This window comes from Muntiacus reevesi, chromosome 1, assembly GCF_963930625.1.
Source record: "Muntiacus reevesi chromosome 1, mMunRee1.1, whole genome shotgun sequence".
NCBI classification, from domain to species: Eukaryota; Metazoa; Chordata; class Mammalia; order Artiodactyla; family Cervidae; genus Muntiacus; species Muntiacus reevesi.
Genome location: NC_089249.1, coordinates 219,102,992 through 219,118,409, shown reverse-complemented (window position 1 = coordinate 219,118,409; position 15,418 = coordinate 219,102,992). Strand labels below are relative to the sequence as shown.

At 34.1% G+C, this 15,418-nt stretch overlaps 1 protein-coding gene across 1 annotated transcript; it reads left to right on the top strand.

Annotated features, from left to right (window-relative positions):
• Positions 1–8,620: 8,620 nt before the first annotated feature.
• Positions 8,621–9,580, top strand: LOC136167355 (olfactory receptor 11L1-like). Its single transcript, XM_065934951.1, has one exon. It carries the CDS (start codon positions 8,621–8,623, stop codon positions 9,578–9,580), a length of 960 nt encoding a protein of 319 aa, XP_065791023.1.
• The last annotated feature ends 5,838 nt before the right edge of the window (positions 9,581–15,418 follow it).

Below are 15,418 nucleotides of genomic sequence, written 5' to 3'. Positions count from 1 at the left end.
CCATGAAGTGATGGCACCTGAAGCCATGATCTTAGCTTTCTGACCGTTGAGCTTTAAGCCAACTTTTTCACTCTCCTCTTTCACTTTCATCAAGAGGCTGTTTAGTTCTTCTTCACCTTCTGCCATAAGGGCAGTGTCATCTGCATAGCTGAGATTATTGATATTCCTCCTGGCAATCTTGATTCCAGCTTGTGCTTCATCCAGCCCAACATTTCTCATGATGTACTCTGCATGCAAGTTAAATAAGCAGGGTGACAATATACAGCCTTGACGTACTCCTTCTCCTATTTGGAACCAGTCTGTTGTTCCATGTCCAGTTCTAACTGTTGGTTCCTGACCTGCATACAGATTTCTCAAGAAGCAGGTCACATTGTCTGGCATCCCCATCTGCTTCAGAATTTTCCACAGTTTATTGTGATCCACACAGTCAAAGGCTTTGGCATAGTCAATAAAGCAGAAATACATGTTTTTCTGGAACTCTCTTGTTTTTTTGATAATCCAGAGGATGTTGGCAATTTGATATCTGATTCATCTGCTTTTTCTAAAACCACATTGAACATCTGGAAGTTCACGGTTTACATATTGTTGAAGCCTGGTTTGAAAAATTTTGAGCATTGCTTTCATAGTATGGGAGATGAGTGCAATTGTGTGTTAGTTTGAGTATTCTTTGGCATTGCCTTTCTTTGGGATTGGAAAGAAGACTGACCTTTTCCAGTCCTGTGGCCACTGCTGAGTTTTCCAAATTTGCTGACATGTTTGAGTGCAGCATTTTCACAGCATCATCTTTTAGGATTTTTTTCCCCATTTATTTTTATCAGTTGGAGGCTAATTACTTTACAATATTGTAGTGGTTTTTGTCCTACATTGACATGAATCAGTTGTGGATTTACACGTATTCCCCATCCCGATCCCCCCTCCCACCTCCCTCTCCACCCGATTCCTCTGGGTCTTCCCAGTGCACCAGGCCCAAGCTCTTGTCTCATGTATCCAGCCTGGGCTGGTGATCTGTTTCACCCTAGATAACATACATGTTTTGATGCTGTTAGGATTTGAAATACCTCAACTGGAATCCCATACCTCCACTAGCTTTGTTCATAGTGATGCTTCCTAAGGCCCGCTTGACTTGGCAATCCCGGATGTCTGACTCTAGGTGAGTGATCACAAAATCCTGATTATCTGGCTCATGAAGATCTTTTGTGTATAGTTCTTCTTTGTGTTCTTGCTACCTCTTCTTAATATCTTCTGCTTCTGTTAGGTCCATACCATTTCTGTCCTTTATTGAGCCCATCTTTGCATGAAATGTTCCCTTGGTATCTCCAATTTTCTTGAAGAGATCTCTAGTCTTTCCCATTCTTTTGTTTTCCTCTATTTCTTTGCACTGATCACTTAGGAAAATTATTATCTCTCCTTGCTATTCTTTGGAACTCTGCATTCAAATGGGTATATCATTCCTTTTCTCCTTTGTTTTTCACTTCTCTTCTTTTTGCACCTATTTGTGAAGCCTCCTCAGACAGCCATTTTACTTTTTTACATTTCTTTTTCTTGGGGGTGGTCTTGATCCCTGTCTCCTGTACAATGTCACTAACCTCTGTCCATAGTTCATCAGGCACTGTGTCTATCAGATCTAGTCCCTTAAATCTATTCTCATTTCCACTGTATAATCATTAGGCATTTGATTTAGGTCATACCTGAATGGTTTAGGGGATGTTCCTGTTTTCTTCAGTTTAGGTCTGAATTTGGCAATAAGGAGCTCAAGATCTGAGCCATAATCAGCTCCTGGTCTTGTTTTTGCTGACTATATAGAACTTCTCCATCTTTGGCTGCAGAGAATGTAATCAATCTGATTTTGTTGTTGACCAAAATCATGTCATGTGTAAAGTCTTCTCTTGTGTTGTTGGAAAAGGGTGTTTGCTATGACTGTGCATTCTCTTGGCAAATCTATTAGCCTTTGCCCTGCTTTGTTCTGTACTCCAAGGCCAAATTTGCCTGTTATTCCAGGTGTTTTTTTGACTTCCTACTTTTGCATTCCAATCCCCTATAATGAAAATAACATCTGTTTGGGGTGTTAGTTCTAAAAAGTCTTATAAGTCTTTATAGAACCATGCAGCTTCAACTTCTTCAGCATTACTGGTTGGGTCATAGACTTGGATTACCATGATATTGAATGGCTTGCCTTGGAGATGAATAGAGATTATTCTGTTATTTTTGAGATTACATCCAAGTACTGCATTTCGGACTCTTTTGTTGACTATACTGGCTACTCCATTTCTTCTAAGGGATTCTTGCTCACAGTAGTAGATATAATGGTCTTTTGATTTAAATTCACCCATTCCAGTCTATTTTAGTTCCCTGATTCCTAAAATGTCAACATTCTCTTTTGCCATCTCCTATTTGACCACTTCCAATTTGCCTTGATTCATGGACCTAACATTTCAGGTTCCTATGCAATATTGCTCTTTACAGCATCAGACCTTGCTTCCATCACCAGTCATACCCACAACTGGGTGTTGTTTTTGCTTTGGCTCCATCTCTTCATTCTTTCTGGAGTTATTTCTCCACTGATCTCCAGTAGCATATTGGGCACCTACCAACCTAGGGAATTCATCTTTCAGTGTCTTATCTTTTTGCTTTTTCATACTGTTCATGGGGTTCTCAAGGCAAGAATACAGAAGTGGTTTGCCATTCCCTTCTCCAGTGAACCACATTTTGCCAGAACTCTCCAATATGACCCGGCCATCTTGGGTGGCCCTACACATCATGGCTAGTTTCATTGAGTTATACAAGACTGTGGTCCATGTGATTAGATTGGTTACTTTTCTGTGATTGTGGTTTCAGTCTGTGGTTTGCATTTCATGCAAAGATGGGCCCAATAGAAGATAGAAACAGTATGGACCTAACAGAAGCAAAGATATTAAGAATAGATGGCAAGAATACACAGAAGACCTATACAAGAAAGATTTAAAGACCCAGGTAACCACGATGGTGTGATTATTCACCAAGAGTCAGACATCCTTGAGTGTACTTGAGAATAAGTGATGTTAACTTTTTTTGGCAAATACTTTCTAGAATTCATCAGTAAAACTATCTAGTACTGTATTTTAATTTGATTGAAATTTTGAATATTGAATCAGTCTCTTTACTTGCCATAATTATAATATTTTCTCTTAAAAATTGAGTAATTTTGGTGCTTTAGAAATTTCTTCATTTCTTGAAGACTATTGATCCATCCATGAAATTGTTTGTAGTATTCTCTTATAAACATTTTCAGGTTTTTTTTAATTTATTTGTTTTTTAATTGAAGGATAACTGACTGCTTTATAGGATTGTGCTGATTTCCAAGGATAGTATTGATGCTATCATTTTGACTTCTGAATTTCATATATAAGTGGCTTCTTTCTTACTCAGGTTAACTGAAAATTTATTCATTTTGTTTATCTTCTCAAAGAGACAACTTTTGGTTTTATTAATTCTCTAGATTATTTTTCATTGTTTTCCTTTTTTCTACCATTTAATATGCTCTTCCTTGGGTTATTAATAGCCTTGGGCTTATTTCCTTCTTATTTTATTTTTGCAAAAAATGAAATTGCAGTGTTGATTTGAGAACATTCTTCATTTTACTGTAGGCATTAATAGATATAAATTTTCTTCTGAGAACTGCCTCTACTACATCTCAAAAGTTTAGATATGCTCTGTTTTTATTCATTCATCTCTAAATATTTTATCTTTTTAATGTAATTCTATTTGACCCATGGTTATTTATAATGTAAATTTTCTAATTTACCTTTGTTCTTAATTTCCAGATTTATTTAATTGTGATTGAAGAAGGTATATGTGCAATATTAATATGCTTTTGATTTATTGAGACTTATTTTGCAATCTACCATATGGTCCATTTCAGAGATTTTTCTGTGTACACTTGAAAAGAATGTTGATTTCTATTTTTAGATTGTTCTATATATTTTAGTTATATCTACATGATGTATTGAGCTGTATGAGCCCTCTAATTTTTATTGTTCTTTGTTATTGCTGTTGAAATTCTCTATCTATTGTACCATTAAAAGTGAGGTAATGAAGTCCCCACTTACAGTGCAGAATTGCCTATTTCTTCTTTCTGTCCAGGTTTGTGTCATTTAGCTTAAGGTTTTCTTGTGTAGCGGAAATATGTATATAATTGTTGCAGTTTCTTTTTGAATTGATAGTTTCTTAACATATAAAGACTTTTGTTCTTTTAACATATTTGTTTTTTAATTACCAAAATTAATTTAAAGAGTTCAATTCTGTTTTGATTGCTTTTTGTTTGAAATACATTTTCTATCATTTTACTTTCATCCTATTTGTATCTTTGCATCTAAAATAAGTGCTTTATATACAACATATAAAAGGATAATTTTAAAAAATACTGTTTCATCTTGTCTGTTGATGTCTAGTTTGCCATCAATATACAGTGTAATAATTGATAAAAAGACTTATATCTGCCAATTGCTCTTTTTTAGTATGTTTAGTCCACTCTCTTATAATTCCTCTCTTCAAAACTGCTTTTACTTATGTTTAGTTTTTTTAGCAAACTGAATTAATATCCTTTTTTATTTCTTTTGTATATATTTTATTGATATTTCCCTTGTTGCTAATTTGGAGGTTAAGTCTCTCAATAAATATTATGACATTCAAATTTGAATTTATGCAAAATTAATTTTAATATTAAATATTCTATTTCTATACATTTCCACATTCACTTTTTTGTTGTTATTGTTTCAAACTACATTTTTGTATATTGTGTGGATAAAACTGTTAATTCATTTTTTAGCATTTTTTTTGAAAATATGTAGAAAATAAAAATTGCAATTACTCACTAAAAACACAGTAGTGGTCATGTTTCTTTTATTCATGTGCACAGGTATGTGGCTTTTTTATATTTTTTAAATTTCTCTGCACTGTATTTATGTACAATTTCCTTTCAGTTCAATCAGAAAATTCACTTTGACTTTTCATGTAACAAGTCTGGTAGTAATAAAATCTCTCAACTTTTATTTATTTAGGATGTCTTAATTTCTTCCTCATTTTTAAAGCCAGTATTACAGGATATGAAATTCTAGTTTGACAGGTTTTCTCTTTCAACGTTTAAAAAAATGTTATTCAACTGCCTTCCATCCTCCATGACTTTTTATGAAAATTTGATTGTTAATCTTACAGAGAATCACAATTCTGAAATTATATTTTGAAGGATAGTGGCAGTTAATGAAGCCACTTAGGAGATTATTTCTGCAGTTCCTGTGGAGAACGTAGTTCTAACGCTAGCACAATTGGATTGTTCTTCCTTTGGCCCCTAGAGAAGAGTACTCTGACCCTAACCCTGGGAAAGCCCTCAGAAGATAGTTGTGAAATTCCCAAAATAGAGGACATATCTCCAAGGCTTAAGACTGATGAAGTCGCAGTACTTCTCACAGGGGAATCTCTGACCATGCTTTTCCCTACATCCTGCCACAGGGAAAAATAAACTGAGGGGAGAAAAACACAAACGGAATTTTGCATTTATCTAAAGCATAGGGATGTGCCATGTCGAATGACAGCAGGGAGGAGATCCCTTTGCTTATTTCCCTTACAAAATAATTGAAAATAGTGTGCTCTAGTTCATAGCTATGTTGAAAAGGAACATTTGAGGAATACACAACTAAAAATATTCCGTTCCTGAAACATAATCAAACAAAATATTGGATGTGAGTATACCTGGCAAGATATAATCTGTGTTATTTCTCACTTGTCTAGAGAATAGCATAGCAGTGCTTTTGCAATTTCATTATTTCTATAATCTGAGGCAATAATCAACCTCAGAAATTCATTTAGCATGTATCTTATAAATGAAAACTTTAAGTAAATAATATATTTCTCCTTATACTTAAATATTTAATTTTTATAAAAATGCTAAATAACTTAAAATTATATTTTTCTATATTAAGTTTTTGCTAAGATTATACATAGCTAGAGAGTGTATAACCCTGTTTTTCTAAAGGCAGACTAAAATAACTGATATCTTTCAGAAAAAGAAAAGGTATTTGCTTTGGGGTATGGCACTGATCTGATTCTCTTGTCAGAACTCTATTTATATTCTTTCCAAATTGTTTTCCTTTTCTTGTTAGTACTAGAATAGAGATAATAATGCTAGGAGAAATAGTGATTGATATCTTTTAGAATGACTAAGTACCATGCCATTGACTATATAGATAATGGCAATAAGATATACTTTGGACACTTGGTCTGGACACGAATAATATATATTTTAATATTTTTCTTCTGGAATCAGAGAATCAAACTCAGCAAATATATTTTTAAAAGTCTGTCCCAGTTCTTTCCTCTAAATGGTTTCCTCAAATTATAAATTATAGGTCAATGGTTACTCATATTTTTCAAATTAGTGTTACACCTGCAAAAAGTACAATTTTATTTTTGTTAATCAGATGAAAATGGGAAAAAAAGATTAAACTTTTTGGGAAACTAAAATTGAAAGTTGGGTAAGACTCTTAAACTATCCCTTGACCATACTAACCTAACTTAGCCATTTAACAAGGTCTAACTAAAAGCTTTTTTTATCTTGAAAAAGTGTACTTTATCAACAGTACACCACAGAGAACATAAATACTGTGGCATAAACCCTATACACATTTCTATATAAAGATTTATGATTCAAAACGTTCATAAAGGTTTAATGCAGAAATCTCTAGATATGAACTATATTGCTGTCATGTTACATTCAGCTGCTGTTTTCATTGTGATCTATATTATCTGTACTTTTACCACCAGAACTTCTTTAAACATTATAAAATATGTTTTACATATATAGGAACATTTGTATTATTGGTATCCAATTTTTTATCATAATCTGCATTTATTATCTGTTTATTTTGGTACTAAAGCACATGTATATAAAAATATAACTATTGAAAAACATTGTTTCTCTAAAAACAAAATTTCCTTTTAAAAAAAATTGTAAGAACATTAAAGGTTTAAGTATAGTCATAAATACTGTATTGTATATTTAAACATTTGTTAGGTAGATATATCTCATATTAAATGTTCTTTAACATAGCCAACTTATGGAAACAAACACTATGGACATTGAAAGATAAATGGATGTGTTGTTAAGGAAATTAAATAGATAGTCTTGTTTAGGCTCCAGAGACAAAGCAGAGCAGGCCTCTGACCTTTCTTCTAACCTGCCTGGACACTGCCCTGACTGGGAGTGACTGAGTGACTGCCTGCTGTGAGTGCAAGACTTGCACACCTTAGATAAAATGGGGGAGGAATCTTGAGATTGTTGAGCCCCTGGAGGGGGCCTGGCAAACCAAGCCCTAAGCTTAGCAATGTTCTAAGTTTTACATGACAAAACCACCAGCTTTAAAATGAAACAAAAAAATAAATAAATAAATAAAAGAAAAGAAAAGAAAAAAGAAAAAAATAAATAAATAAAATGAAACAAAAAAGAAAGAAACCAGGCTTGCAATTTGGTCACAGATTGATGACGGTATCAGTTTGCATCCTGGTATTATAAACCAGAACCCCAAACTGCAATCTTTGACGCCTCACCCATGTAGCAAACACACTGCCTATGACCTTTTCCCAATTGGGACTCCAGATGTGCTGCGACACAGGACTTCCCAACACTGTTTAAGTCTGGATGTTGGTCCAAACCCAATGTGGTGTGGTGATGTATGCTCTGCTCTATTTCTCCTTCTTTTAATGTTAGTATTTTGAAAGTAAGCTAGAGAATTCTCTAATAAATGTTTGTATTATTTATTTCTATATAATGAGTGGATTATTTTGTTAACAGATCCTTTGAACCTGAGATGAAAGTGAAAACTTTCAGCAAAACAATGTGTGATTTTAATAATTTTTTAAACTATTTTTAAACAATGCATGAGAATTTGTGAATGCAATGGTTTTTGAAATAAACAAGCTAAGGTTAGAACACCTAAAACAGTATGAACAAATGCTTTTCCATAGGTGTTGAATTCCTGCTCTTTGTTTTGTGTTCTGGAAACAGAGTTGTTCATTTACCAGTCTTTCAACAAACCCCAATTGATAGCATATAACAGAGTTCATAAGTGTAAAAATGTAGCCAGTACTTTGTCTTCATATGGACACTTGTATGGCCCAGGAGTTCTATTCTGAGTCTTACCACCTCCAACCATTGGCCTCAGATTTGCATGTTGTTGATTTCTTCACCATCTTCTAATGTTTACTATATGAAGTCCTCAGAGATGGGGAAATGTTATTATTTTTGAATAGCCATAGTTAATATTTTATCCCAACTGTGCTTTACTAAAACAACCTACCCGGTACAATACGTGCCCCACCACTTAAAACTATACAACTAGAAAAATAATTTGCTTCTTTAGTTTCTTCATTTGTAAAGTGGATTATTAGACTACTGTTCTTTCTGATTTATTTCCTAAATCAAATAAACTAAATCATGTCAAATTGAAGATGCCAATTATGTTTTTCCCATCATTAATTTTAAATTTTTCTTAAGGATGCATTATTATCATGAAAGAAAGAAAAATATAATATTCCTTTATTGTTCATATTTTGGCTTTGCTGTTTCATTCCAGATTAGAGACAATGAGATATGAATGTGGCAAATCAAACAAGAGTGACAGAGTTTATTTTTCTGGGATTTTCTGGTGTTCTCTATCTGAGGCTTGCATTATTTGTGATGTTTCTCACTGTATATCTGCTCTCTCTCATGGGAAACACCCTCATCATCTTCATTGTTCTCATGGATTCCACACTCCAAATACCCATGTATATTTTCTTAGGAAATTTGTCATTTCTGGAGATCTGGTACACGACAGCCACAGTGCCTAAATTGCTGGCCACTTGTCTCTCACAGGTTGTTACCATCTCCGTTGCTGGTTGTATAACCCAGTACTACTTTTTTTTTTCTCTGGGGGCCACAGAGTGCATCCTGTTGGCTGTGATGGCCTATGACCGATACCTGGCCATATGCAGCCCTCTAAGGTACGCATTCCTCATGAATCTCCAGGTGTGCCTGCGGTTTTCAGTTGGATCTTGGATTGGGGGCTTCATTGTCCCTGTTCTACCTACTATACTTGTCTCTTATTTAAATTTCTGTGGCTCTCAAAAGATCAATCATTTCTTTTGTGACTCAGAACCAATTTTTCAACTCTCCTGCTCAGATACGTTCATGGTGGAGGCCTTGGGTTACACATGTAGCTCTGTTGTGATTCTAAGTTCTTTTCTTCTCACTATGTCGTCCTATGGGAATATTGTGGTCACAATAATCAGGCTATCTTCCCGAGAGGCTCGGAAGAAAACTTTCTCCACCTGCGCCTCCCACCTCACTGTGGTCACCATCTATTATGGCACCATTATTTTTGCCTATGTTCGCCCTCCAGCCAAGCACAACTTTACCATGGGTAAAGCAGTCTCAGTATTCTACTGTGTGGTCACCCCACTTTTAAATCCTCTTGTATACACCCTAAGAAACAAAGACGTGAAGAAAGCCTTCAGAAAAGTTCTGGAAAGAAAGAGATTGTTCTTGGCCAGACATACCCAGGAGGTTTGAGAGATCAGTTAATATGAAAAAGCTAGAATGGATTACCACATTACATATGCAAATAGTAAATATTGAAAATTATATTATAAAATTCATGCTACCTAATATGGATATTTTTGCACTTCACATTTTGGTTTGAATTCAACTGAAAGAGATATTTGGTAACTACTGTTTAAGAATACCTCGTTGCAAAGCTATAGTGATAAGGAGATAAATACACGAAGTTCCTACTCACAAGCACTTACAGTGGGAAAATTGGTTGGTTAGTTCTATGCAATTGTTCAGCAAATTTTTAAAAAATCTACACATTAATAGTAACTATTAATACAAGCCAAAAATTGTTTCTAAGGCAGTGTTACTCCATGTGGTTGTCTATCATAAATATATCATTTTGTACTTTAAAATAGTTTGATCAATAAACATTTGTTAAATAAATATAATGAGCCAGACACTATTCTTAAACATGAATATTTATTTACATATAGATATAAAAACATATAGAGAATTTCTTTAGAAATATATCAGGAAAATATTAGATACCTTAAGATTTTTAGATATTTTACATAATTTTCAATATTAAGAAAGGTAACGATGGAAGGAAAGATTTAGAATTGGAAAATACAAGTATTGAATATCTAACCTGATAAAACAAATTTCTTAGGTTTTTATAAAATATTCAAGAAGATAATCATTTCAGCATGTACTAGTGCATTTTGGAGCAACAGAAAAGTAGAAAGTGGGGAAGAAAATATGTTTCTATTATTATGTTCATCTTTCCATATTAATAGAGATGCTTCACAATTTTTAGTAATTCTGATATAGTTTAGTAACATAAAGGATGACAGGAGTGCTGAAAGACTAATAGTCTATAAAATTTTTATGACAAATGGTCTCTACCTGATTGCCTATTGCTTGCCTTCTTTTTCTGTACTTAGTAGACTAGAAGTATCAGAGTAACCTGGGAACATGTTAAGAAATACAAATCTAACCTCAGCCTCTTGAATGAGACACTTCATTGCAACAAGATTCCCAGCTAACTGATATACAGATTAAATCATTAGTAGCACTCTTTTAGGCAATCAAAATGTTCAGCAATCTATTTTTTTTTTTTTTGCCTTTTATTTACTTATTTTTTTCATTTATTTTTATTAGTTGGAGGCTAACTACTTTACAATATTGTAGTGGTTTTTGTCTTACATTTTTGACATGAATTAGCCATGGATTTACATGTATTCCCCATCCCGATCCCCCCTCCCACCTCCCTCTCTACTCGATCCCTCTGGGTCTTCCCAGTGCACCAGATCCGAGCACTTGTCTCATGCATCCCACCTGGGCTGGTGATCTGTTTCACCCTAGATAATATACATGCTTCGACACTGTTCTCTTGAAACATCCCACCCTCAACAATCTGTTTTTAATGGCAAGATTATATAATTAAATCAAGAGTTGCTTGCACATGCCAATGCCTGAAATTTTTCTTAGTTTAAATTTTTACATATTTTCTGTATATATTAAAGCTACAAGATTTTTTTTTCTGAATGCCTAGTTTTTATTTTATCTTACACTTTCATGGAAACTATTGTCACAATCACTGATTCATATAAATGAAAAATGTATGTCATACTTCAACAGTTTTCTAACCCTTCTTTTGCCATCAGAATAATAGAACAATATGGAAATTCTCACAATAACAGTGAAATGTTTTGTGTCATTAGACAAGTATTTCTGTATACCACTCTTCTGCAGGGAGTAAAAAGTTCATTCTATACACTTCTGTCCTATAGTTAAGCCTAAGTATTGAACTAACAAAAGGAAAATAACACAGGATAAAATCATGGATGCTTTGTTCTAACTTTTTTTACATGCACTTAAGTGTTTTCAAAAGGAAACAAATGTCAAAAAGAATGATACTTCCCATCCAGTTCTACAATGATTAAGTCATTAGTTGCTGACCTCCAGTGCACCCTGAGAGGAAATATAAGGCACTTTGTGCTTTGACATAAATATACCACTAAGACGGTTAGATTTATATCTCTGAAAGAATTTTAATGAAGCCAGATTTTTGCATCTTTTCTTAATATAGAGAAGGCACTAAACTGATAAACTGTGGCATCTGCTTCTTGTGTCTAGCTGTAAACTTTTACCAAGATGTATGCTTGATTACATGCATTCTTTAGCCAAAAATCATATACATATATAATCACATACATTTATATATGTATAATCATAAACACACACTATCTTCTCCCTTATTGCTTTAGGTATGTCTTCTCAGAGTTATTGAAAGAATATCTCTGAGGATATAGTCATAAGTAAAACCCTGCATAAATATTAAAGTCGTGTCTCTTTTATTGTGCATTTTTCTTCACGCCAACAGAATGCAGAAGTTGTTAGGCCCCAAATCATATATAACTTTTAAAAAAGAATCATAAGCTGTGGCAATGTGACAAGAGGAAGATGTTAGGGTGAGGGACACTAAGTTGCAGAGCAGTGGTATTTTGATAGATTTGTTTTACAGTCTCATTTTGATATTAACTCCCAGATTCCATTGATAAGAGTTTTCTTCTCCTCATGGGATTGGTAGACACCTTCCAAAGGGAAATATTATGAACTCTTAGATAGGAAGGGAAAAGCCATGGAGTTTTTTGTGTGGCTGCTGTTTCTCCAGTGTTTTCAGCTTAAAAAAGGGATATTTTCTTATCCTATGTATGGGGGTAATCTTTCTAAATACAATTCTTTGGCAGAGTGCATACCCAAGTCTTCTTCCTTTTATCATACCACTTATCCCAAGTTTCTGCCTGATTATTATTATTTTTTTTTATTAGAGCGAGCCAGAAGCTATGGGTGGCTTTGAGTCATTCATAAAAGAAAGAATTTGTTACTTAATTCAACTACAATCTAATAATATATAAAGAAGCTTGCCTGTTCCATTCACTTATCTTCATCTCAGTTTATTTTGGTTGTTGTTGTTCAGTTTCTAAGTTGTGTCCAACTCTTTGCGACCGCATGGACCGCAGTACACCAGTCTACCTTGTCCTTCACTATCTCCTGGAGTTTGCTCAAACTCATGTCCATTGTGTCAATGATCTCATATTTATATGCTTGTAAACTCTTTGGTCTTACTTTCAAAAACTGGAACAAGTGTGATTTCATTGGAAAGCAGTATACTTATTAATATATATCACATTATCTGACCTGGTGGGTCAGATGGTAAAAAAAATCTGTCTTCAGTGTAGGAGACCCAGATTCCATCCCTGGGTTGGGAAGATCCCCTGGAGAAGGGAAAGCTACCCACTCCAGTATTCTTGTCTGGAGAATTCCTTGGATAGAGGAGCCTGGGGGTTGGCTAGACCACGGGGTTGCAAAGAGCAGGATACAACCAAAGTGGCTTAGCATACATGCACTCTTTATAAAACAGTGTAACAGCATATAGCAAAACGAAAACCTGAGTCAATGTAAAAAAGAAAAAGTAAAGTCAAATAATATTTAATTTTATTGTAAAAGTAGGAATATTTGATAAAATTTTGTAAAACATAAGGGGAATAAATATCTTATAGATTTTGAGTTTAGTTTAATGTATGATGAGAGGGTGTGTTCTAACTTCATTGATTTACATGCAACTTTTCCAACATCATTTCCAACTTTTCCAGCACCATTTGCTGAAGAGACAGTCTTTCTGCCATTTTATATTCTTACATCCCTTTTTGAAGTTTGTGATTTTATTTCTGATCTCTCTATTTTTCTCCACTGATCCATATGTCTTTTTGTGGCAATATTATACTGCTTGATTAATGTTATCTGTATAGCATTGTCAAGTCTGGATGGGTTATGCCACCTACTTTGTTATTTTTTCCTTAGGATTATTTTGGTAATTTGGGGTCTTTAATGGTTTCATATAAATTTTAGGATCAATTTTTCTGGTTCTGTGAAAACTGACATGGATAATTTGATAGAGGTCACACTACATCTGTAGATTGCTATGAGTAGTGTGGTCATTTTAACAATGCTAATTCTTTCAATCCAAGAGTTTAGGATAGCTCTCCATTTCTTTCAATCATCCTCAATTTCCTTTGTTAATGTTTTATAGTTACAGTACACAAGTATTTCACTTTCTTGGTAAGGTTTTTATTTTTTGGTATGATCTTAAAAGATATTTTCTTTTTATATTCCCCTTTTCCTATCTCATTGTTAGTGTAAAGAAATGCAACAGATTTCTCTGTGTTAATCTTGCATCCTGTTACCTTTCTCAATTTATTTATTACTAGTTCTAGTGATTTTCTGTGAAGTCTTTAATGTTTTCTGTAGAAAGTATCACGTTATCTGCATATGATGACAATTTCATCTCTTTCTTTCTATCTGGATATGTTTATTTTATTTTCTTGTCTGATTGTTGTACTAGAACTTCTAATACAATGTTGAATAGAAGTGATGACATTGGACACTTGTCATCCACAGTGATGGACATTGTTGTCTTGTACTAGATTTTAGTGACATGGGTTTTAACACTTCCCCATTGAGTATTAAATTGGCTATGACTGTCATAAATTAGGTTTATTGTGTTGGAGTTATGTTTCCTCTATACCTACTTTGGTAAGGATTTTTATCATGAATGGATGTTGAATTTTATCAGATGCTTCTTTTACATCTATTGAGATAATCAGGTTGATATGGTGTATCCCATTGACTGAGCTGCATATGTTGAACCATCCTTGTGAACTTTGGATGAATTCCACTTGACTGTGGTATATGATCTTTTTTATGTGGTGTTGGATTCAGTTTGCTAATACTTGTTGAGATTTTGCTGCATGTTCATTAACAATATTGGTCTGTAGTTTTCTATTTTGATGGTATCTATCTGATTTTGGTATCAGGATGATGTTGCTTTTGTAGAATGTCTTTGAAAGTGTTCTCTTCAGCTTTTGGAAGATTTAGAGAAGGATCGGTATAAGTTCTTCTTTGTATGTTCGATAGCATTCACCTGTGAAGGCATCTGGTCTTGGGCCTTTGTTTGTAGGGAGTTTTTTTTTTTTTTTTTAATTATTATTATTACAGATTCTATTTCACTTCTAGACATCAGTCGGTTCAAATTATCTATTTCTTCTTGATTCAATTTTGGTGGGCTGTATGCTGTTAGAAACTTGTCCATATCTTCTAGATTGTTACATTCATTGGCATATAATCATTCTTAATATTCTCTTCTTTTAGCATTAATATTGATCATTATTTCTCTCTTTTTTCCCTTACTTTGTTTCTTCATGTTCACTCTCTTTTCCTCCTTTCGAGCCTGGCCAGAGGTTTGACAATTCTGTTTACCCTTTCAAATAACAAGCTATTTGGCTAACAAACACATGAAAAGATGCTCAACATCACTCATTATTAGAGAAATGCAAATCAAAAAAAACAATGAGGTACCACTACACGCCAGTCAGGATGGCTGCTATCCAAAAGTCTACAAGCAATAAATGCTGGAGAGGGTGTGGAGAAAAGGGAACCCTCTTACACTGTTGGTGGGAATGAAACTAGTACAGCCACTATGGAAAACAGTGTGGAGATTTCTTAAAAAACTGGAAATAGAATGCCATATGACCCAGCAATCCCACCTCTGGGCATACACACTGAGGAAACCAGATCTGAAAGAGACACGTGCACCCCAATGTTCATCGCAGCACTGTTTATAATAGCCAGGACATGGAAGCAACCTAGATGCCCATCAGCAGATGAATGGATAAGGAAGCTGTGGTACATATACACCATGGAATATTACTCAGCCATTAAAAAGAATTCATTTGAATCAGTTCTAATGAGATGGATGAAACTGGAGCCCATTATACAGAGTGAAGTAAGCCA